The following is a 22917-nucleotide window of genomic DNA, read 5'->3' as shown; positions in this document are numbered from 1 at the left end:
GGCGCGCTCCGCTAAGCCATTGGAGGCAGGGTGGTAGGGTGCTGTGCAGATATGTCGGATCCCATTTCTCTCCATAAATTCTTGGAAAACCCCACTTGTGAACGTGGGCCCATTGTCCGTGACCACTGCCTCTGGTAATCCATGTGTTGCAAAGATTCTCCGGAGTGTGTCTGCGACGACTGGGGCTGTGATGGTCGGCATTATGTGGGCATCCAGCCATTTTGAATGCGCATCCACCAACACCAGGAACATGTGGCCCAAAAAGGGGCCGGCAAAATCTAGATGAAGCCTGGACCATGGACGGCCAGGCCACTCCCAAGGGTGGAGTGGGGCAGGTGGTGGCATTTTTTGGTTTGACTGACATTGAGAACAGGCTTTTACCTTGTCTTCCAAGGCACTGTCCATTCCCGGCCACCACACGAATGACCTTGCCAGACTTTTCATCCGAGAAATCCCTGGATGAGCCTCATGCAACACTTCAATGATCTGTGACCGACCTGGAGGCGGAATAATGACTCGGGAACCCCACAGGATGCAGCCATCTTGAACACTGAGCTCCTGCTGACGCTTGGCATACGGTTTGAGCTGATCTTGCTCCACTGTTGCTGGCCAGCCCTGCAACAGCCACTGTTTAACCCGAGATAACTCTGGATCCCGTTCAGTCCATGCTTTGATGTTTTTAGCACAGACCGGAGAGTTCGCCAGCTTGTCCAGCAAAAACACAGTTTCTGGGGGCAAGTTCGACTGGTCGGGGACCTCCGGGAGGGGGAGGCGGCTGAAAGCATCTGCATTCGCATTTTCAGGTCCCGCCTTATAAACAATGCGATACTGGTATGCCGACAGTGTTAATGCCCAGCGCTGAACCCGGGCTGAAGCCATGGGTGGGATGCCTTTTGTTTCACTAAAGAGACTCAGGAGGGGCTTATGGTCTGTAACAACAGTAAATGGGCGGCCATACAGGTACTGATGAAAACGTTTCACAGCAAAAACTATTGCTAAGCCTTCCTTCTCAAGCTGTGAATAGCCCTTTTCTGCTGCTGTGAGCGTGCGTGACGCATATCCGACCGGTTTCTCTTCCCCCTCTTCCATACGATGGGAAAGAACAGCTCCTATGCCATACGGGGAGGCATCACAGGACAGGACCACCTCCTTCTCCGGATCAAAATGCACCAGGAGTGGTGCCGATTGTAACAGTTCTTTTACCTGTCTGAAGGCCTTCTCCTGTGCTTGGGACCACCTCCACTGACTGTCTTTGTGCAGCAGCCCGTACAGGGGAGCAAGCATGCTGGAGAGGTCAGGCAAAAACTTCCCATAATAGTTCACTAAGCCCAAGAATGATCTTAGTTCAGCTACATTCTTTGGACTCGGGGCTTCTTTTACTGCCCTCACTTTCTCTTCCAGTGGGGACAGGCCCTGTGCAGAAATGCGATGACCCAGGTATGTCACGCTAGGGGCTTGGAAAACACACTTACTGCGCTTCAAACGCAACCCAGCTTCTGAGAGCTTCTTCAACACCTGCTCAAGGTTACGCAGATGCTCCTCTTCTGTTTTACCTGTAACTAAAATGTCATCCAAGTAAACAGCAACACCAGGAATGTTTTGCAGAAGATTGTCCATAGTGCGCTGAAAGATAGCCGGACTGGATGCAACGCCAAACACCAGGCGGTTGTACTTGAACAGCCCCTTGTGTGTGTTTATTGTCACATATTTTTTTGATTCCTCATCCAGCAGCAACTGCTGGTAAGCATGACTCATATCCAACTTTGTGAATGTCCGACCACCCGCCAGTGTGGCAAAAAGGTCATCCACTCGAGGCAGAGGGTAGGCGTCGAGCTGAGAGGCTTGGTTCACTGTCAGTTTGTAATCACCGCATATACGCACCCCTCCGTCCTCTTTCAACACTGGTACGATCGGGGCTGCCCAGTCCGAGAACTCTATTGGCTCAATGACCCCTATCTGTTGTAGTCTCTCCAACTCTGCTTCCACCTTGGCCTTCATGGCGTATGGTACAGTGCGTGGTTTGAAAAAGCGTGGCCGGGCAAAAGGGTCCACACACAGCTTCACAGTGGTGCCCCGGAGAGTGCCCAATTCATTCTTGAACACATCTGCATACTTTCCCAGTAACTCTGCTATTACCGTTACATACCTGATTTCCCTCCAGTTCAGGCGGATTTTCTGCAGAAGGTCACGACCCAGCAGACTAGGCCCCTCCCCTTTCACCACCAGCAGTGTTGCTGCAGCTTCTTGACCCTGATATGCTGCATGCACCTCTATAGCACCAAGCAGGGGAATGCATTCACCTGTGTACTGTCTAAGGCTTATCTCAGTCGCTTGGAGGGCTGGTGCCCCGCCCGAGTGCCACAAGCTGTGGTAGGTGGCTTGGCTGATCACCGAAGCTGAAGCCCCTGTATCCACCTCCATTCGTAGCTCCTTCCCATTTACCTGGATAGTGGCATAGATGGGCTCCGCACAGCACTTATTAAAGCCAACCAGATTAAACATGTTGAAAACACACTCATCCTCCTCAGGCGCCATGCCCTGCAGGTGATGAGTGTTTAGTTTGTGTTTTGTCTTCCATTCCTTCTTTTTCTCCTTAGTGCCCCTGCATTTCTTGGCTAAGTGCCCCTTTTTCTTGCAGTTATGGCAGGTACTGTCTTTGAAAACACAGTCCTTGGCAAAGTGTGCCCCCCCACACCGGTAACACTCCAAAAGCTCCCTCAGTTTGCCCCTCACACTCCGAGATACATGATGCACCTCGGTTGAGTGCATATTGTTGTTAGCTTTCCGAATGTCTTTAGTGTTATTAGCTGCCGTTTCTATTGCCTGAGCAATTTCCAAAGCTTTCTTAAAGTCCAGTGTGGGCTCCCCCAACAACCGACGCTGCATGCCATCATCATTTATACCACACACCAACCTGTCGCGGAGCATGTCATCCAGCACGCCTCCAAACTCACAGTGCTCTGATAGCTGTCTCAGCTCCGTCACATACGCAGCCACCGAAACTCCCGGCTTGCGTGAATGAGTGTGGAATTTGAACCGCTGAACAATCACGGAGGGTTTCGGGCAGTGATGATTTTGCACCAACGTCACCAGTTCTTTGAAACTGAAGTCCCCGGGCTTCCGAGGCGTCGTCAGGTTACGTATCAACTTGTAGGTCCTCGCTCCACACGCACTGAGAAGAACTGACCTTTTTTTTTCTTCGTCCGAAATGTCGTTTGCCAAGAAAAAGTGTTCAAGCCTCTCGACATATTCAATCCAGTCGCCGTCTCCCTCGGCAAACTCCGTGAGCGATCCGATCGTAGCCATAGATGCGAAGTGGTAGTCCGACTGCAAAATCCGTAGCAAAAACTCAAAACTGTCCGCGTTCGGCTTTTATCCTCGTCGCCAAAAAGGTGTTATAACCTCAGGATAAAAATGCTCGGAAACTCAAGTGCTAGTTTTAGGACGTTTACTGACCACTTTTAGAAACAACCACAGCTAGTCGCACACATACAGGAAACTGTTCCACACATAACATTCCGGCAGGGAGAACCCTGAAAAACCTCTGAAGGTTCCGGGGTTCAACGCCCCCAAACATACATTAACAACAACACTGTCTATAACACAAGCGCTAATAGAAAAGCGGAACTAGACCTTTTTCTGTGTTCATGTTCTTTGTTTGTTATGGGGTTAGGTTCGTTTGTTTTTTTTAAACTTTTTTTGCCTAAATTCACACGTCTTCTTACACAACTCTGTGGCTCATCATCTGAAGGGAGTGTGTGCTAACTAACCTCTTGTATATTTTGTAAATGGATGTAATGTGTGATGAAAGCATCTCACACTTGAACACTGATGTTCAATTTGCTATTCTCTGATAATATCAGATTAACATTACTGTGAATCTGGAACTATTTTGCCTTCTGAAAACAGATTTTTTTTTCACTAACAGCTAACATAAGGCCAGATAATTAGCTCATATTAGCTTTCAGTGACTGGTCCTAACAACACAGCAGTTACCATCTGAGTACAGATAGAATAACACAGAGGTGCTCTTCAGCCTTGGGTTGCAACATCCCCTCTCGCTGCGAGTATGCATACTTGTTGGTTTATCCTTTCCTTGAAATTCCACCAAAACACATAAAACCCACACTGGTTAGCCTAGAAACAGGCAAAAAAAAGATCAAGAAAATCTGTAGGCATCAACAATTGGGTAAATATTTCCTCATTCCACATGCCAGTGACCTGTTTGTGTTTTTTCTTTTGTTACAAACTCGCATATGTAACATTTATTTGTTACTATTTTTATTATCATTTCTACCTCACACTTAGCCCTGTGTCAGACAGTTTAATTTTGTAATGCTCGAAGTTTATAACATTAAGTTAAAAATTAGGGTTTTGAATTGTGGTCTAAAAGAAGGCCATCACTAAACCCTCCACAGGAATGAACTGTTTTTCAGACCACGTAAAGCTCCACTCCTATAAAAGAGACACCTTCAAATCAGACTGAAGTATGATAAAGACAACCTGGAGAAAGATTATGCATACATTGTAGTATGCATGAGATAAAACTAGATGTCTTTGGCCACAGAAACACTGATTACATTTGAAGAAAGAAAGGGTGAGGTGTGCAACCCAAAGAACAGCGTCCCCACAGTGAAGCACGGAGGTGGGAGTATTACGCTGCCGGATACTTTAGAGTGTCTGGAACTGACAATCTTGTCAAAGAATCATGAGGAAAGAACAATATATGAAGGTTTTTGAAAGAAACCCTCCAGCAGACAGCAGAAAAACTGGGTCTGGGTCATTGCTTTGTCTTCCAACACAGCGATCCAAAACATACACCACTCCTGGTGAGTTCTAGAAAATAAAGCAAATGTGAATGACTGTCCTGCACAAAGCATTGACTTGAATCAAAGATTTGTGGGGTGAATTGATGCCTAAGGTCCTTGGCAGAAGACCATCAAATCTGGAAGACCTTAAGAGATTCAAGAAGAAGAATAGCTGGGATTGCTCAGAAGACATTGCAACAAATAACTGCAGGGTGTTGTCCTTCCAATGGGTCTACAAGGTAGAAGGCCTTCATCAAGAAAATGCAGACATTCTTCAGGCTGGAGGTGACTACATACAGTAAATAATTATGGATATGTTTGCTTTAAAATATTACAAGTAATTCACAAGCGAAAATACGTATTAATTAAATAAAGCATCACAAACTCCAATAGCATCACAGAATTTGGCTTCTTCCAGCTAACTTTGACAGTACATGGAAATTCTTGCCTCTTTCGTTGTCCACTGGAGTCTGGGCCTGTTTGAGGGATTACTCTCCTCCTCAGTTTGGTTTGCTGCTCATAGGAGGAAGCAAATAAAACAAATTTGCATCAGTAGAGCATTTCTATCCCACACAATTAATTATTTCTGTACTGTTTTTATTTTTAATGTAGTCTTTCTGACTCCAGACTACACTGAACTCAAAACGGTGATGTGACTCACAAGTTCTACCTATGTGGTTTCTGAGTAGTAATCTACACACAAATACAGAGCAGTTTGAAAACATGTAAAACTATTTTATAAAGGCCTGTCCAAAAGTATTTGTGACATCTATCACGCTCACATACAGAATGTGTGATACATAGATTATGTCATATTTCGACCTGCGGTTTAACAGGTTTACAGATCCACAAATGCAGGCTGCGTTCAAGCGCAACTGGAAAAGTGGGACATCAGACCTTCCTCTTGTTCCACGTTGTTGACCCCTTTTTTCCCTAAACAGAACGCACATTTTTAGATTACAGATGTTACAGAGCAGCCTATAGAAATTAATAGATGATTTTAAAAAGCTTCTGCTGGGAAAACAGTTAGCCAGTGTGCAGCTGTCATCCTCCTTAATTAGTATGTGCTAACTAATCTCTTGTATATTTTTGAATGTGGATGAAAACTATGTAATATTGTGTGATGAATATATGACACAATATGATGTTCATTTTGCAATTCTCTTATAACAGCAGACTAACATTAATGTGAATCCTGAACTGTAAGCATTTCCCCTACTACTATCTTACTTTTAAGTTGTGAACAACCTTGCATTCAATAACGACTCAAGCACACACATATAAACATAAAAAGTTTAATAAAATAGTTAGATTACTTTCTTTGCACTGAATTGGACTGCATGTGATCTTGTTGTGCTTTTGGCATAATGACAACAAAGTTTCTGACTCTAACCTCAGGCTGGATAAATCCTGGAGGATCCTGGTGATCAAATGGCACTATGGTACTAATAAGGCATACAGTATATCTATGGCTGTTCTCTCTTCTAATAAGTGAGTTCGACTGCTTCCCATATCATTATTATCTGCTGACAGTGTGACCTCACATACAAGTTGGTTAAAATCGTTGAGTAACAGATCATGCCATGCACAAGTTTATAACACTAATTAAAACGTGTTTAGTGGCTCATGTAGTACACTGGCAACAATAGTTCTATGGTTTTTACCACTGTAAACCAGCGGTCCCCAACCCCCGGGCCTCGGACCGGTAACGGTCCGTGAGTCGTTTGGTACCAGGCCACGAGAGTTGAGGCTCAGGTGTGAAATGTATGGTTTTCAGGGTTTTTATCGGTTTTCAGCGTTATTTTGTTATCGTTTTTATGGTTAACTCGGTTTTCCTGGGTCTTTTCAGGTGTGTTATGAATAAATCTTCTTTTTTTTGGTACCGGTACTAGTTTTATTTTGTTGTATTTATCCGTGACACCTTAAGACCGGTCCGTGAAAATAATGTCGGGCATAAACCGGTCCATGGCGCAAAAAAGGTTGGGGGCCGCTGCTGTAAACCATTAAAAGTCCTCCCTTAATACTTCTGACTCCATCAAAACACACACAAAAAAGTTCACACATTTCATTGTGAACTACTGTACTGTTTATATGCTGGGATTTATTTCACATGAAGTTTCATCACACTTCTCCTTTCTTCACAGGTTTTGTAGAAATACATCATGGAGACACGGCTGCTTGTCAGCACGCATGCCACTGGGTATTTGCCATCTTGAGTTTGTATGTCGTAACAAATGTTTTTGAGCTCCTTCACACTTCAAATGTCACATTGCTCACAGGGTGTTGCAAGGAGGAGGTTCTGAAATTCACAAGTAGGGCTTGAGACATATTCTGCAATTCTCTGGAAACAAGTCAGACAACATTTCTGACGTTCAGCTGAAGTGAGAAGCACGTTTACAGCATATGAACAATGTATTAGTTAATAAATCTTAAGCCATTTCAGGCAGTTAGACATTTTTACACTGCATCTTTTAGACACAAAGGTAATGGACTTCACACAAAAAAATGAAAGACATGATTAAACAGTTCTTCCTTGACCTTTCGCAGAGTTTCACTGTAAGTTTAAACACACTGGATGATCCCATATTATTAATACTGGAGTTTCTGCCCCAGATTGTTTTCTGTCACTTCGCACTGGCTCCCAGAGCATTTTACAATCACTTTAATTGATTTTTGTATTTTCTTTGCGTGAGTCAACCTAATAAAAATCATGTTTTGAGTTTACCCGTTTTGACTGAAGTGTCTGGCCTTGTGTTCTCAACATTCCTCCACTACACAGCTCATGACGCTTCTGTCATGGACCCATGTGAGGAAGGCAGAGTGTGGATCCAGATCCAGGACTCAGGAGACAGAAATAAATTCATTAGCTGAGTTTTATTGGGTTTGAGCTCACAGATTAACAAACACCATAACAGCAGGTCAGGAGCTAAAAAGAATGAAAACTAGGACTAAAGGACAACAGGCCAACAAACAAGCACACAGCATAAAGCATGAAGGAGACTCAGATATAATCCAGGTAATTAGTGAGGTGGGAAACACCAAAGAACAGAGCTGAACTCAATCTATCCATCCATCCATCTTCATCCGCTTCATCCAAGGCCGGGTCGCGGGGGCAGCAGCCTAAGCAAAGAGGCCCAGACCTCCCTCTCCCCAGCCACCTCCACCAGCTTATCTGGGGGAACACCAAGGCATTCTCAGGCCAGCCGAGAAATATAATCTCCCCAGCGTGTCAGGGAGGAGGCCCCGGGGCAGACCCTGAACTCAATCTAATTAATCAATATAATATGGGGCGACCGTGGCTCAGGGGGTTGGGAAGCGTATCTGTAACTGGAAGGTCGCCGGTTCGATTCCCGGGCTCTCTGTCCTGTCCTGTCCAAGACACTTCACCTACCGCCTACTGGTGTTGGCCAGAGGGGCCGATGGCGTGATATGGCAGCCTCACTTCTGTCAGTCTGCCCCAGGGCAGCTGTGGCTACAACTGTAACTTGCCTCCACCAGTGTGTGAATGCGAGAGTGAATGAATAGTGGTAAATGAATAGTAAAGCGCTTTGGGTGCTTTGAAAAGTGCTATATAAATCCAATCCATTATTATTATAATAGTGACAAAATCTCACTAATACTACAAAAGAACCAAACTGAAACACAAACTCAAAACACTCGAAGCTTCTTTTAGACTTGATGGTTTTCTGATTTTGATTTGCTGCTCTTGTGAAAAACTTTCTGGTATATTTTGAAAAGTGGTTTATTATATTAATATTTTTTATTAATACAAATCATCTTGATTTCAATATTTGTCAAATCTTTTTTTTAATACCACAATTTATGGCTCATTCACAATTAGTTACATTTTCTATTTTTTACTGTATAAGTACAAACAGCCCATCTCTCCAAAACAGATGACTATCTCCACTCTTGTTGCTTAAGATAAAACAGAGGCGCTACTCGGGTAGCAACATCCCCTCTCTCTGCCAATATACATACTTGGTGGTTTATCCTTACTTGAACTTCCACCATAACACATGAAACCCACACTGGTTATCTTAGCAACTGCCAAGAAAAGCATCCTAAACAACTAGAAATGGAAGCAGTTGTTATGCATCAGTCCCTGGGTAAATCTTTCCCCAGAACACATGGGAATGACTAAAATGACTGTTTTTGACAAAAACTCGGGAAGTCTAGACGTACTTATCACTCTTAAAGTGAATAATGAGGCAAAAGGGTAATTTCTCCTTTCTTTCTGAAGTGCTTTCTCTTTTTTCTCCTTTTCTCTAATATTTCCTCAATGTTTTTGCTCACTCTCATATGTAACATTTGCTTTTATTATTACTAATAATACCACACTGCAAATAAAAAGTAGGCTATATAAAAGTGTAATGGAAAATGTATCAAAAATAGCTTACTGTGCAGTAAACTGGCTGCAACAATGTTCTTTACATTTCATTTTACTACTGCAGCTTTGTAATGATGAGCTAATTATTCCTGGTACTGTATCCTGTTGTTTACTTTAAGAAGTGTGCACTTTTTTTTATTCATTTTCATTTTACAAAGGGAGCAAAGTAATAACGTATGACATCATCGTTTCACGGTTTCTCCATAATTTGAAAGTGGCTTGCCAGGAAAGGACTGCTGACCTGTACTGTGTACTCCACCTCCCCCCGTAAGACAGCCGGGTTAGGCTCCACTACCTGAAAAAGTCTAAAATGGTCATACAGTAGGTCTACAGTGTGCTTTAAGAGTCCAGTAAATACATCTCCTGTTTTGCTGAAATCTGGGTGAAAGGTTAGGACAATATGATAGGAATAACATTATATCATTTAATGAGCTGGCTATTTGGATTTAACAGATTTACATCTTAGATCAGGACCATTTTTTATCTTAAAGAAATAGGTCACAGCACTGACCAGTGATGTCTACCTTAAGTTTGTGTCAGTGTATGTTTTGTGTTTGTTCATAACTTTTTTTAAAATACACCAAAAATCCCCCTAACTGCCTACTTCCCTAAAATGAGTCAGGAGCACTCAACCGCTGTCTAAAGGCCATGATGCTACTCCAAATATGGATGTTGGTGTGTGGTTGCAAGATATCACTAATGAAATACAGATGGCCTGTAGTATGTATGTAGTCCAGGCAACAATTCCTGTTTGTTTTATGTTTTTTTTTCTTTTAAGACAAAGGTGGGAGATTATATACAAAAAAAATAAAATAAAATCAGGAGGTACACAAACTATTACTACAATGATCATTTAAAACCTGAACTTCTTACAGCAAAACAGTCTCTAAGACTTGGTTTTGTCCAACAGTGCAGCAGTTTAAATGCAAAACTTGATGTGTCTACCGAAACATTGTTACTAGAAATTAATAGAAGACCATTTCCAAAACTATGTTTGCTAATAACTGCAGATACAACATTGCTTAATAATCTTGTTAAAAATGGCAGCAATTTTATTTGAACACAATTCTTAATGCTTACGTCTAAAATAAACTTTTTATGCCCATATGGACTGATCCATCTCAATTTTTATTCATTTCTTTTCGGATAGTGCAGCTGTTTCTCAGTTTGGAGTCGTCTGCTTTCATTGCCTAAAGAATTCCACTGTTGCACAAGAAGCAAATAATTCCAAAAGCTTTGTTACTCCTCATAGACAATAGCGTGATGTAATAGTAATAGTAGGCTAATAGCCAGCATGTCTGTACTTTCCTTGAGGACCTTTAGGTACTTTAAAGGTACAGTCTGTAATGTTTATATGTTATTTAACAGAAAAAAAGCCATGCTATGCTAAATAAAAAATATACATGCTATTCTATGTATATAAATATACATAGAATAGCATGTAATTGCATCTTCCAACAAACTTATGCATCCACATCAACTTATGCCGTTTGCGGAAGTGGCCATGTTCCCTGACCGTATTTGAACATAGTGGGTGGGAAGGACATCTTCCTTCTGTCTAATCAAGTTTTACATATGCCGCTAGAGACCGCTTACACAGTTACACAGAGTAACTTTAAATGTTTAGAAAGTTCCCATAGAGACCATGTCCTATTGGTCCCATTATACTGAAATTTGCTACATTTGCTGATGTATAAATTAACCTCTATGCATTACTAAGAGTGTAAATAATGAAATTATTTATGAAAATACCAACAAAGTGGAACAGGATAAAATCCAAAATTACAAAAAAAAAGAATAAATACACGCCTTGGCATGACTGGTCCATATATAGCAAAAGTAAAGCACTGTCATAACTGGAGATGGGGAAAAGAGCTGCATGTTATCCCAGAGCAATCCTAGAGCAATGGTTAAAAATCTCAATTTACAATAAATGTTGTATTCATGATAAAAAGAATAATAAAACCTTGATAATCTTGACTCTTTAATTATATGATTCTATTTATTCATATATCATAACAATAAAATATTCTCATTTTATGAAGCCAGATAACACACACCAATTAGTTAAACTGCAGGCATGTCTTAAAGACATAAAGACCTGGATGGCCGCTAACTTTCTGCTTCTTACTTCAGATAAAACTGAGATTATTGTACTTGGACCTGAAAATCTTAGAAATATGGTATCTAACCAGATTCTTACTCTGGATGGCATTACCTTGGCCTCCAGTAAGGCTGTGAGGAACCTTGGAGTCATTTTTGACCAGGATATGTCCTTCAACGCACATATTAAACAAATATGTAAGACTGCTTTCTTTCATTTGTGCAACATCTCTAAAATTAGAAATATCCTGTCTCAGAGTGACGCTGAAAAACTAGTTCATGCATTTATTACTTCCAGGCTGGACTACTGTAATTCATTATTATCAGGAAGTCCTAAAAACTCCCTGAAAAGCTTTCAGCTAATCCAAAATGCTGCAGCAAGAGTCCTGACAGGGACTAGAAAGAGAGAGCATATTTCTCCTGTTTTGGCTTCCTGTTAAATCCAGAATTGAATTCAAAATCCTGCTCCTCACATACAAGGTCTTAAATAATCAGGCCCCATCTTATCTTAATGACCTTGTAGTACCATATCACCCTATTAGAGCACTTCGTTCTCGCTCTGCAGGCCTACTTGTTGTTCCTAGAGTATTTAAAAGTAGAATAGGAGGGAGAGCCTTCAGTTTTCAGACCACTCTTCTGTGGAACCAGCTTCCAGTTTGGATTCAGGAGACAGACACTATCTCTACTTTTAAGATTAGGCTTAAAACTTTCCTTTTTGCTAAAGCATATAGTTAGGGCTGGACCAGGTGACCCTGAATCCTCCCTTAGTTTTGCTGCAATAGACGTAGGCTGCCGGGGGATTCCCATGATGCATTGAGTTTTTCCTTTTCAGTCACCTTCCTCACTCACTACAGGGAGTGCAGAATTATTAGGCAAGTTGTATTTTTGAAGAATAATTTTATTATTGAACAACAACCATGTTCTCAATGAACCCAAAAAACTCATTAATATCAAAGCTGAATGTTTTTGGAAGTAGTTTTTAGTTTGTTTTTAGTTTTAGCTATTTTAGGGGGATATCTGTGTGTGCAGGTGACTATTACTGTGCATAATTATTAGGCAACTTAACAAAAAACAAATATATACCCATTTCAACTATTTATTTTTACCAGTGAAACCAATATAACATCTCCACATTCATAAATATACATTTCTGACATTCAAAAACAAAACAAAAACAAATCAGCGACCAATATAGCCACCTTTCTTTGCAAGGACACTCAAAAGCCTGCCATCCATGGATTCTGTCAGTGTTTTGATCTGTTCACCATCAACATTGCGTGCAGCAGCAACCACAGCCTCCCAGACACTGTTCAGAGAGGTGTACTGTTTTCCCTCCTTGTAAATCTCACATTTGATGATGGACCACAGGTTCTCAATGGGGTTCAGATCAGGTGAACAAGGAGGCCATGTCATTAGTTTTTCTTCTTTTATACCCTTTCTTGCCAGCCACGCTGTGGAGTACTTGGATGCGTGTGATGGAGCATTGTCCTGCATGAAAATCATGTTTTTCTTGAAGGATTCAGACTTCTTCCTGTACCACTGCTTGAAGAAGGTGTCTTCCAGAAACTGGCAGTAGGACTGGGAGTTGAGCTTGACTCCATCCTCAACCCGAAAAGGCCCCACAAGCTCATCTTTGATGATACCAGCCCAAACCAGTACTCCACCTCCACCTTGCTGGCGTCTGAGTCGGACTGGAGCTCTCTGCCCTTTACCAATCCAGCCACGGGCCCATCCATCTGGCCCATCAAGACTCACTCTCATTTCATCAGTCCATAAAACCTTAGAAAAATCAGTCTTGAGATATTTCTTGGCCCAGTCTTGACGTTTAGCTTGTGTGTCTTGTTCAGTGGTGGTCGTCTTTCAGCCTTTCTTACCTTGGCCATGTCTCTGAGTATTGCACACCTTGTGCTTTTGGGCACTCCAGTGATGTTGCAGCTCTGAAATATGGCCAAACTGGTGGCAAGTGGCATCTTGGCAGCTGCACGCTTGACTTTTCTCAGTTCATGGGCAGTTATTTTGCGCCTTGGTCATATGATTGTTGGGTTTTTTTCTATATCTATGAAGTGCCTTGAGGCGACTTTTGTTGTGATTTGGCGCTATATAAATAAAATTGAATTGAATTGAATTAATGTGCAACGTTTTTACCTCAGCTATGACCAAATCCTCTACGCAGTTCCTGAGAATCTACAACTCTATTTTTTATCCAGTTCTTGGACCTCACCATTTTCAGAGGAATTTCTTTAACGACATAACACTGATCTATGAATTATAAAAGCATAGAAGCATAGAAGCACAAAACATTTACCTTACTCAGCACAACAGACAACTTAGCAAAAGAACAGTTTAAAATGGGATCTTTAGCCACTTTGTCACAAAGGCACATCATTTGTTGCCATTTCTTTTTTTCAATAAATGAAAAATTCCTAAGATAACAGAGTTTGACGGGCATTAAATAGCATTTTTTTGGACCAGCTAGCTTAGTAATAGCCCAAAACCTGGCATATCTCAATATGGTGTCGGGTGTGTCCTCAAAGGAAACTGGACATGCAGAGGACAGAAAAAGATAAATTATTAGTCTAAAAAACAAAACAAAAACAATTGACAGCAGATGAATAGTATTTGAAAGAACGTGAGTGATGAATCTAAGTATGAAAGATTCAGATTTTGGTCCAATTATTGTCAATATGTATGGAGGAGTTCAAGAAAGAGGTCCAACAGTGAGTGTCTACAGCCATCTAAAAAACCCGTTGGAGGCTTTATCATGGTTTGTTGCTACATTTCAGGCAGGGTCATGGGAGATCCTGTCAAAATTGATGGAATTATGAATACAGACAGTCTGATTTTGATCCACACAATGGCACGCAATGTCATTAAGAAAGTGTCTGGTTGGCATGGTTTCATTTATTAAGCACCTCAATGATCCTATCCACATTGTCAATACAGTAAAAGCATGCCTGGATGGAAAAACACACAATGGAACGCAGTCAGTCACAGACTCGCCTCCCCAGAGCTTGGACGTGATTGAATCATAACATTATTGAATCAGTGTGGGATTCTTGACAGAGAACAGAATAAAAGGCAGCCAACATCCCAAGAAGAGCTTTTAATGTCCTTCAAGAAGTGTTTAGACATATTACCATCTCCCATTTTCCTAGAAAAAGAAAGAATTGAGGGGTAGGTTAAGACTTTTGCACAGTACTGTCCATCTGATTGAGCTGATTTCACCAAAGCAAATGCAGGACATTTGCATCCTACAACCACATGATGTCACATGAAATGTAAATCACATTTTAAATGAAAAGTTTGTGCTTTCATCGCATCCTTTTTTTTATATGTTTGTTAGTCATGCATCCTAAAACATGCGCAGCTAAAATAAGGCCCAGACGATCATGAGGCCACAATTCACAAAATCCCCTGTTGTTTATAGTCAGCCACTTATATGTCATCTACTGTAACCTAAGAAGAAGATGTACAGAAAATAACAACGGATGTGATGTATTTATAAAAATGAGGCTGACAGTATTTTCTGCCAAAAAACGCATCTCTTCAAAATTTCTCACGTTTGAGAAAAACAAACACATGGTTGCATAATTTTGACGAACAGACATTTCCATGTAAATTGATTTCCAAACGTCTTAGGTAGTGGTAATACAGGAAATAGAACATGTGTGATCAAACTATGAGTTCAAAGGAGATTCAAACCACAGTCCCTGCAGTTTTACAGACCCAAGCACATTCTCAACAGGCATAAGAGGAAGTGGGTAGGTGCTTTCACATGAATCACTTGGAACAGCTGGGGGAAAAAAGTGGTCTCAAGTCAGTATAAATACCCCACTGAGCTTCTTTGCCACAGTAAACGACTGTGAGCCAACAAGTATGATCGCTGTGGTGCTGCTGCTGGCGCTGGCCGCCCAGTCCTCTGCTAAGCCTCTGTCATCTGAAGACATTGACAAGCAGCTTTTAGCTGAGGTAAGAGCTCTTATTCAGTCAATATCTAGCCTTCAACTGGCTTCTGTTTTATTTCTGTTTTATCTGGGGTTTTTGTTACAATGAGCATGAATGTTTGATCTGGAGCTTTTCTGATTTTTAAATGAGCTTCACATCACAGTTCTTTGTTCTGTATCAAACAGAAATACCTTCATCGATTCTATGGCCTTCCAAATGGTCTCCAAGGTAGACGGACGTCGTCAAATTTCCTTCAAGCCAAGATCAAGGAAATGCAGAAATTCTTCAAACTGGAGGTAAAAGACCTGCAACTGACAAATAAAGGCTATCTCATCTCTCATCTCAAAAATATAACCAGTAATTTCCAAAGAAATGAAAAAAGTATATTCCCTATTAAAAGTTTACCATTCAAAAGTTGAATATTATCAGGGAATCCAGCTTCTTTTCAGCTGCTCACAATAACAAAAGTGTTAATCGAAACGATACATGTACTCACATGACATATTCTCCACTATCTCTTTTACTTGTAAAGGTCACAGGGAAACTAGATGACAATACTTTAGCAGTGATGAAGGAGCCCAGATGTGGCGTTCCAGACATTGGGGAGTACAACCACTTCCCTCGACACCTCAAATGGGAAAATAACAACGTCACATTCAGGTATGCATTTAGGTGCCATAAAGTAACAGGTGACATAGGTATTTTTGCTCAAATGTATTTTATTCACCAGCTTTCCCCTGCCTCATATCCTCTGATGTTTCAGGATAGTGAATTACACACCAGATCTGAAGAAAGAAGATGTAAACAAAGCCATCCGCAGGGCTCTCAACGTTTGGGCTGACGTTACTCCTCTGACTTTTAAGAAGCTTTACGAGGGCAATGCAGACATTATGATCAGCTTTGGATCAAAAGGTACACAAACTATTGATTGAATTCTGATATATTACAATTGAATTGAACACAAGTGTTGAAGGGTTGCTGTGGTGCATTCCTGCTCATTGTCTACCCTTTATTCTGCAGAGCATGGAGATTACAACCCATTTGATGGACCTGATGGACTGCTGGCTCATGCTTACCCTCCTGGCCAAGGCATTGGAGGAGACACTCACTTTGATGAGGATGAACACTGGACCAAAGATTCATCGGGTAAGAATTATTATAATTAGAATATTGAGCAATATCTAAACTTTTTCCTAGTGATAATTACTATTATCCAACAATATTTTGAATTCAACATCTTTTTCTTTCAGCTTACAACCTGTTTATAGTGGCAGCCCATGAGTTGGGTCACGCCCTGGGGATGTCCCATTCCACAGACCCAGGCGCACTGATGTACCCCATCTACACCTATACTACAGGCTACCCGCTGGCTGAAGATGACATAGAAGGAATTCAAGCCCTCTATGGTAGGAGTACTGTACTGTTTGACTGTAAGCTTAACCTATAGAAAACTGAGGACTGGTTGTCATCAACAGCAGATTAATGCCACATGTCCATCAACCACAGGTCCAAACCCAAATCCGAAGAAAGTGAAACCAAGGCCCGACGCCCCAAAAAAGTGTGACCCCGAGCTAACTTTTGATGCTGTCACAGAGCTCAGAGGAGAAACCATCATCTTCAAAGACAGGTACAACATGAGCCTGATCAGGTTCTTCATCACTCTGGAAAGATCTAACCACGATATCTAATCTATAACCACTCGACACAATCTATGAACAAGAGTTCCATTTTCTGCCTAAGCTCTACCAAAATAAAAGCTCTGTAAATTCTGTGCTGTTCATCGTGCTGTTTTTTCACACCTCATTTCAGATACTACTGGCGTATTCATCCTCAGATGGTGGAGCCTGAATTGACTCTGATTAAGTCCACTTGGCCATCTATTCCCAAAAAAGTAGATGCAGCTTATGAGAACCCAGAGAAGGATTTGGTTATGATATTTAGTGGTGAGTACTTCACACTTTCTGGTCATTTCTTAAATAAACATTAGAGTGCGTGTACATCGTAAACCTATTCCACGTTTCACCAGGGATCCAAATGTGGGCTTTGAATGGATACAACATTGTGGATGGTTACCCAAAATATATTCATAAACTTGGTCTTCCCAAGAGCGTCAGGAAAATAGATGCAGCCGTGCACATCAAAGACACTGGGAAAACTCTGCTGTTCACCGATGAAGACTACTGGAGGTATGTGGAGACATAGAAGTGATTGTAATGGTCACACTGCAGCTTTGTCAGTGATCAGACTCAACAGTGTTGAATGACTAAATGGTTATGTGTCACCCACAGCTATGATGAAGCAACAGGGACCATGGACAGTGGCTACCCACGATCCACTGAGGAGGACTTTCCTGGAATGGAGGATGAGGTCGACGCTGCTACTTATCACTATGGTATAATAAAGTCACACTCTGAGTAGAAGCATCCAAAGGTACGATTTTTATCCACCAGTACTGATACTGATCTCTGTTTTACAGGATACTTGTACTTCTTCCATGAACACATGCAGTATGAGTACAGTTACAACTCAAAGAAGGTTATTCGCATCCAAAGGGCCAACTCCATTCTCAACTGCTGATGAGAAGGACCACAGAATCCAGCGGCGACTTATATTGATTTCAATTAAAGCAGGCTTTGAGAAATACAATACAAACTATGCACATAAATACATATCAAAATGAAATGTGGAAAGACAGCCCAGTGTATGAGCAGGGAAACTTCAGAGCTTAGAAGGAAGAACTCAACTTTATAGAGATTTTTATTTTAACTATAGTGCTGGACACAGAATGCTGGAAAATTCTATAGATATGTTTTCTCATATTTATTTTACAACAATATATTTGTTCCAACTTTTATTTTGGATGTCAGGATCTTCTGGTAAAGTTCTTTGAATGCTTTGTGAACTCAATATTTGACCGAACAGTTTTTGTGCTTCCTTTGACTTTTTCAGTTTTTTTACTTAATTCAAATAAAGTTTGATTATTGATGAATGAAGTCATGTTTTTTACTTATTATTATAATAGTGGTACACAGGGGGATTAAAAACGTCTTACATATTGAAGGAATATGAGAATTTGACCCTTCTATGGTAGGAATCTTACAACCAAACTTACTGGAATTATTATTATTATTACTATTATTATGATACAATATTAAAGAGGAGTAGTAGCGGTGGTTATAAACTTCCCACATGTTGGCAGACTGTGTTAGTGCGGTGTGATCAGTGGGCTCAACTGATAAAAAGCTAAAAGCAGCTGGACATCTGTTGCATGGTTACTTATAACAACCTGGCCATGCATAATGAAATGCAGTCAGACAGATGAACCCGTTAATAGGTTCATTCATAATCCTCTTCCAGGCATCTGTAATGATTCCTGGAGCCTTCGAGTGAGCTAATAGATGATTTAAGTTTGCAGAGCATTGTGAGCTTGTGTTGTTCAGGACAAGCTGCATTGCACTTACTTGTTGTATTGTGTCTTAATGTCATGGTCCTGGGTCGTTGACCCAGCGTTTTGTGTTTTGTGACTATTTCCCTCTGTTCTAGTTATTCTGTGTCCTCCCCCCTTGTGTCCGGTTCAGGTTCTAGATTTCCTGTTTTACTTTGTAGGTCTGTGTCTCGTTATGCCCATTAAGTTCCAGCTGTGTCCCCTCCTGTGTGCCATTTCCTCATTACCTGGTGTGTGTATTTATAGTTGGTGTCTGCACTCATCCGTGTATTTCTGCGTATCTCTGCATTCATCTGCGTTCCATGGTGTCCTGTCTCTGCGTCCCTCTGCCCCGCACCCCCTTTGTACGGTCTCAGGTTTGCTATTTAGTTTCTCCCAGTTTAGGTTTCCGTTTGTAAAGTACTCATACCTCGTTGCCTGTTTTTGTCACCACCACCTTTGTAAATAAAACATCACTCGTATCATCAGTTTGCTGCATCTTGGGTCCTCCTTTTCCTCCACACCACACGGCTCCCTCCGCCAGCCGTGACACTTAACATGTTGTGCAAAAAAGTGATTTCTGATGTGTCTATGTGTTTTATGTATAATTTCTTTACTTATACTCATAAATAGACTGTAGTGAATAGGATTCATGATGGGATTAGATAAAAAAAATTCCTATTTCCTATTTCCTGCCACCCTCTACACCAGATCTATCTTGAAAAAGACATTAGGAGTTTTGATGGTGCAAATTTCTGGCTCAAAATGACTCAAAATCACAGAAAAAAAAAACAAAAAATAAAAAACAAAAAAATAAATTTTTGGGAAAACGTTTGTTGTTTTTGGCACAACAAAGGCACTGTCCACTTTATTAAGATCTTTTGAAACTTTTACATGCAGTTGCTTATATTTTTCACTAGAGGGCACTCCTATTAAAGGCTTGAGTGCTTCACAGCCCACTTCAGAATAAAAAAGGTTGATTTGATCAGACTCCCAAATGACTGCTATGCTGAATTAATATGCTAAATCATGTCAATACCTGCTGCTTAGATTTCAGTCTCTACACCGCAAAGTGCCATCTAATCCATTCCTCAGTGTACAGAAAAAAAAATGTTTTTCAGAACAAACAAGGTGCAGTCTGAACATTGGCTCCTGTTAATCAAACAAACTAGTCAGTTACACAGACGATCTTCCTCCTCCAACCTGTTACAGCCGGCTACCTGAATAGAGGGTGTAAGAATAGCAGTATTAAGAAAAGCAAGGATTCGTGTCCACTGCATGAGCTGTCCACTTTTGAAAAGGTCACCAAAGTATATCTAGTTGTAGTTTAGGAAACAGTGCAGTCCCAGCCAAGCAGGATAATCCACAGGCTCAATCATGTGGACATAATTACAGTGCAGTGAAGCAGTCACCTCATTTGCTCATTTCCAAAGTATTGCGATGGTGTGTGCTGCGTCACCGGTTAACAAATCCTGTGTGCGTGTTCTGATGTTCAGCTATGAGCGCCAAAGCTTCAGCTTACAGAGACGCAGAGGATGCTGCTGAAAGAAGCATGATCAAAATAACTTTATGAAATTATCTCTGTGTGTCCAAAAAGATGTAACCACTTACATTTGATATGTAGCTTTTCTGTATTTTAAGTAGAAGTAATCATTTTTGGATAGTATCAGTGCAAAGAAATCATTTAAACAAGAGAGCTCGTTAAGCAAACAGGCAGGCTGAGGGAGGCTCAGTAACCACTGTTAGAGCTGACTCCAGGCCTGTACTTGAAGTGGTTTGAAAACCTTCCATTTCCACCAGCCTTATGCTAAAGATCATGTTCAGAGAGGGACTGAAAAAAAAGCACAGCCAGTCCTGCTCAGCATAGATAAATGAAGCACTTACAGCCGCTCACTTTCTTGGATACATACACTCCTCAGGGGGAAATTGAACAAGCGAGCCTCTTGTCTCTGGATGTTTACTGACTCACTCTTACTCATAGTGAATCTGAGCAACTTTGGCTGTTGACTTTTAGGAATCAGTGCAACTGACGAGCATTAAAAAAACAAACAAAAAAAATCAAGTCCCCTTTAGTCCGTGTGGATTTAAAGGTCATGTAAGTCTCCTTTTTATCTCACTCCTGAGCACCTCTCCCGATCCTGCTGCAGTCAAAAATCATTAATATGAACCAACTCATCCAAAATGCAGAAGCGGGGATTTGAACCTGACTCAAATGAGGAGATCATAGCCTTGAATTTTAATATCTTTCCAGTGGTCAGGTTGGAAAATACTGTTGGCTGAAGAGCAGGAGGTTTAACCCCATGGCCCCACTGCTCATCTAGCAGCCAAAACTCGAGTGGGTGTGGTTTAGCCATCAGTGTGCTTGTGCACTGCACTGAACTCCCAAAAATTGACCATAATATCCATACCCATCTTTAATTTTGAAGTGCCCTCTTATTTAAAACAACTTTTCTTTTCTTGTTTTTGTTTTTTGCTTCAGTTTGTCAGAGTGTAGCAGAAATTTGGTTTTAATCAGAACTTGAAGGTAATGGACAGAGACAGTTGAAAGAGATCAATCCCCCCCCCCCCCCCCCCCCCCAAAAAAAAAAAAAAATCAGAGGTGGTGTCCTCTGGGGGAAACCTTCGCAGCCCCAGCAGCTTCTGATGGAAACCAGATGGAGGAGAGAGAGAGAAGTAGGGCAGCCGTCTCAGGATGTATCCGTTTTCCTGTGGGAAACTCCGTCCAGACCACCATAATGAGAGAGGTGATGCAAGAGTCCTGCTGCCTCTACAATGGACTGATTTGTTTAAAAAAAAAAAAAACTTGTGCACATTCGCTCCATGAGGCTGACGAAAATGTTCATTTTCTCAAAAAAGATGTGTCGTCTTCATCTTATGTCAGATATAGAGGCAACTTTCAAGTGACACAGCAGTTTGTGTTAAGCCTGATATAATCAAGCTGATAAATGTGGCCCTTTTAGCTGATGGCAAATATAACCCTTCTGTGTGTGTGTGTGTGTGTGTGTGTGTGTGTGTGTGTGTGTGTGTGTTCAGCTTATTTCCATCTGAACTGGCTGGTTCAGTATCACAGTGTTTATTTTCTGCAGCCTTCTGTGTGCTGCTGGCCACCTTGTCATTTTCTTGTTGTTCTTTTTCTTCCTTTTTCCACAAATAGAAAAGAAACAATCTGAAGGCGTGATGTTTGCAAAGCTCAGCGGCGCTGAAAACACACCGTCTGCAAGTTTCCACCCTCTGGATGCTGGAATGTGGAGAAAATCCAACTCTGCTCCACGCTGACCATCGAGAAGTGATAAGTCAGACCGGATGTGAGCTGAAGCAGTGTCGTAAATTCAGTAAACTGAACTCTCTGGTGTGGCGATATAGCTGGCAGCAGCCTTCTGAGATTACATTATGTTAAAAGGCTACTTCAAATATTTGTTTTCTGCAAATGTGCAAGCAGCTGTGCAATTAAAAAGTGTACAACTTTTAATGTAGGAACTGTGGGAAACACTGCACTGTCCTCCCATCAGGATACCAAGCCAAATTATCAATAATAAATGAATCCAAAATAAAATTCACTGTAAAAGGAAAGAGTTTAAAAGTCAAATCCACAAGTGAAAACGTTGCATTTACAAAGAATCATTATTCATAGTTTGCAGGCTGTTTTTGTTTCCAGCTCTCATTTGGCATGTGGGCCTCTTTGTAATCATTGCACTCAGTTGTCAGAGAGAGTAATACAATCCAGGATTTCTTCCTTAACGTGGAGAATCACCATCGTCTCTCATAAACGCTCCTACGCTGTGGACGAAACACAACCTGAAACTCTTTACAAAATAAAGGCCAACCTTCATTCACAACTGAAACCGAGACCAATCTATTGGGGTCATTTATAAGATAAGATAAATACTTTAGCTACTGCAATGAATGAGTAAATATAGTAGTTAAGGTTGGACGATCAATCTCCGACTCCTGTGTTGAAGTATCTTTGGGTCAGATACTAAACCCTGAATTGCCCCCAATGCTTCCACTGGAGTAAGTGCATGTGAATGCCAGATAAAAGCGCTTAGTCATAGATAAGAGTGCTGTAGAAATATGTGTGTGTGACTGGGTGATTGTAGTAGAAAGCCTTTTGAGTGCTCAAATTGAGTAGAAAGCCGTAGACCAGTACTTGTAATCTATATATGTAGCCATTTACCAGTTAAGTATAATCATGTTTTTTTAAACTACTTTTATTTCAGACAGGAATAATCTAAAATGTTTCAATCACG

The 22917-nt window shown here is 41.2% G+C and overlaps 1 protein-coding gene across 1 annotated transcript; it reads left to right on the top strand.

Annotated features, from left to right (window-relative positions):
• Positions 1-15169: 15169 nt before the first annotated feature.
• mmp13b (matrix metallopeptidase 13b) lies at positions 15170-18235 on the top strand. The gene is made up of 11 exons (XM_082504307.1): positions 15170-15270; positions 15432-15542; positions 15779-15906; positions 16010-16158; positions 16267-16392; positions 16497-16652; positions 16753-16873; positions 17056-17189; positions 17273-17432; positions 17535-17638; positions 17723-18235. Exons 1-11 carry the CDS (start codon positions 15178-15180, stop codon positions 17821-17823), a joined length of 1383 nt encoding a protein of 460 aa, XP_082360433.1. The 5' UTR covers positions 15170-15177; the 3' UTR covers positions 17824-18235.
• The last annotated feature ends 4682 nt before the right edge of the window (positions 18236-22917 follow it).

Source organism: Aulonocara stuartgranti, assembly GCF_965226115.1.
Source record: "Aulonocara stuartgranti genome assembly, chromosome: 14".
NCBI lineage: Eukaryota > Metazoa > Chordata > Actinopteri > Cichliformes > Cichlidae > Aulonocara > Aulonocara stuartgranti.
This window is presented reverse-complemented; position numbering and strand designations above follow the sequence as displayed.

Coding starts and splice junctions, on each gene's coding strand:
- mmp13b (XM_082504307.1), top strand. CDS start 15,178: ATGATCGCTGTGGTGCTGCTGCTGGCGCTGGCCGCCCAGTCCTCTGCT. Junction 16,653..16,752: donor AGGAATTCAAGCCCTCTATG/GTAGGAGTACTG, acceptor CATCAACCACAG/GTCCAAACCCAAATCCGAAG. Junction 17,433..17,534: donor ACCGATGAAGACTACTGGAG/GTATGTGGAGAC, acceptor TGTCACCCACAG/CTATGATGAAGCAACAGGGA.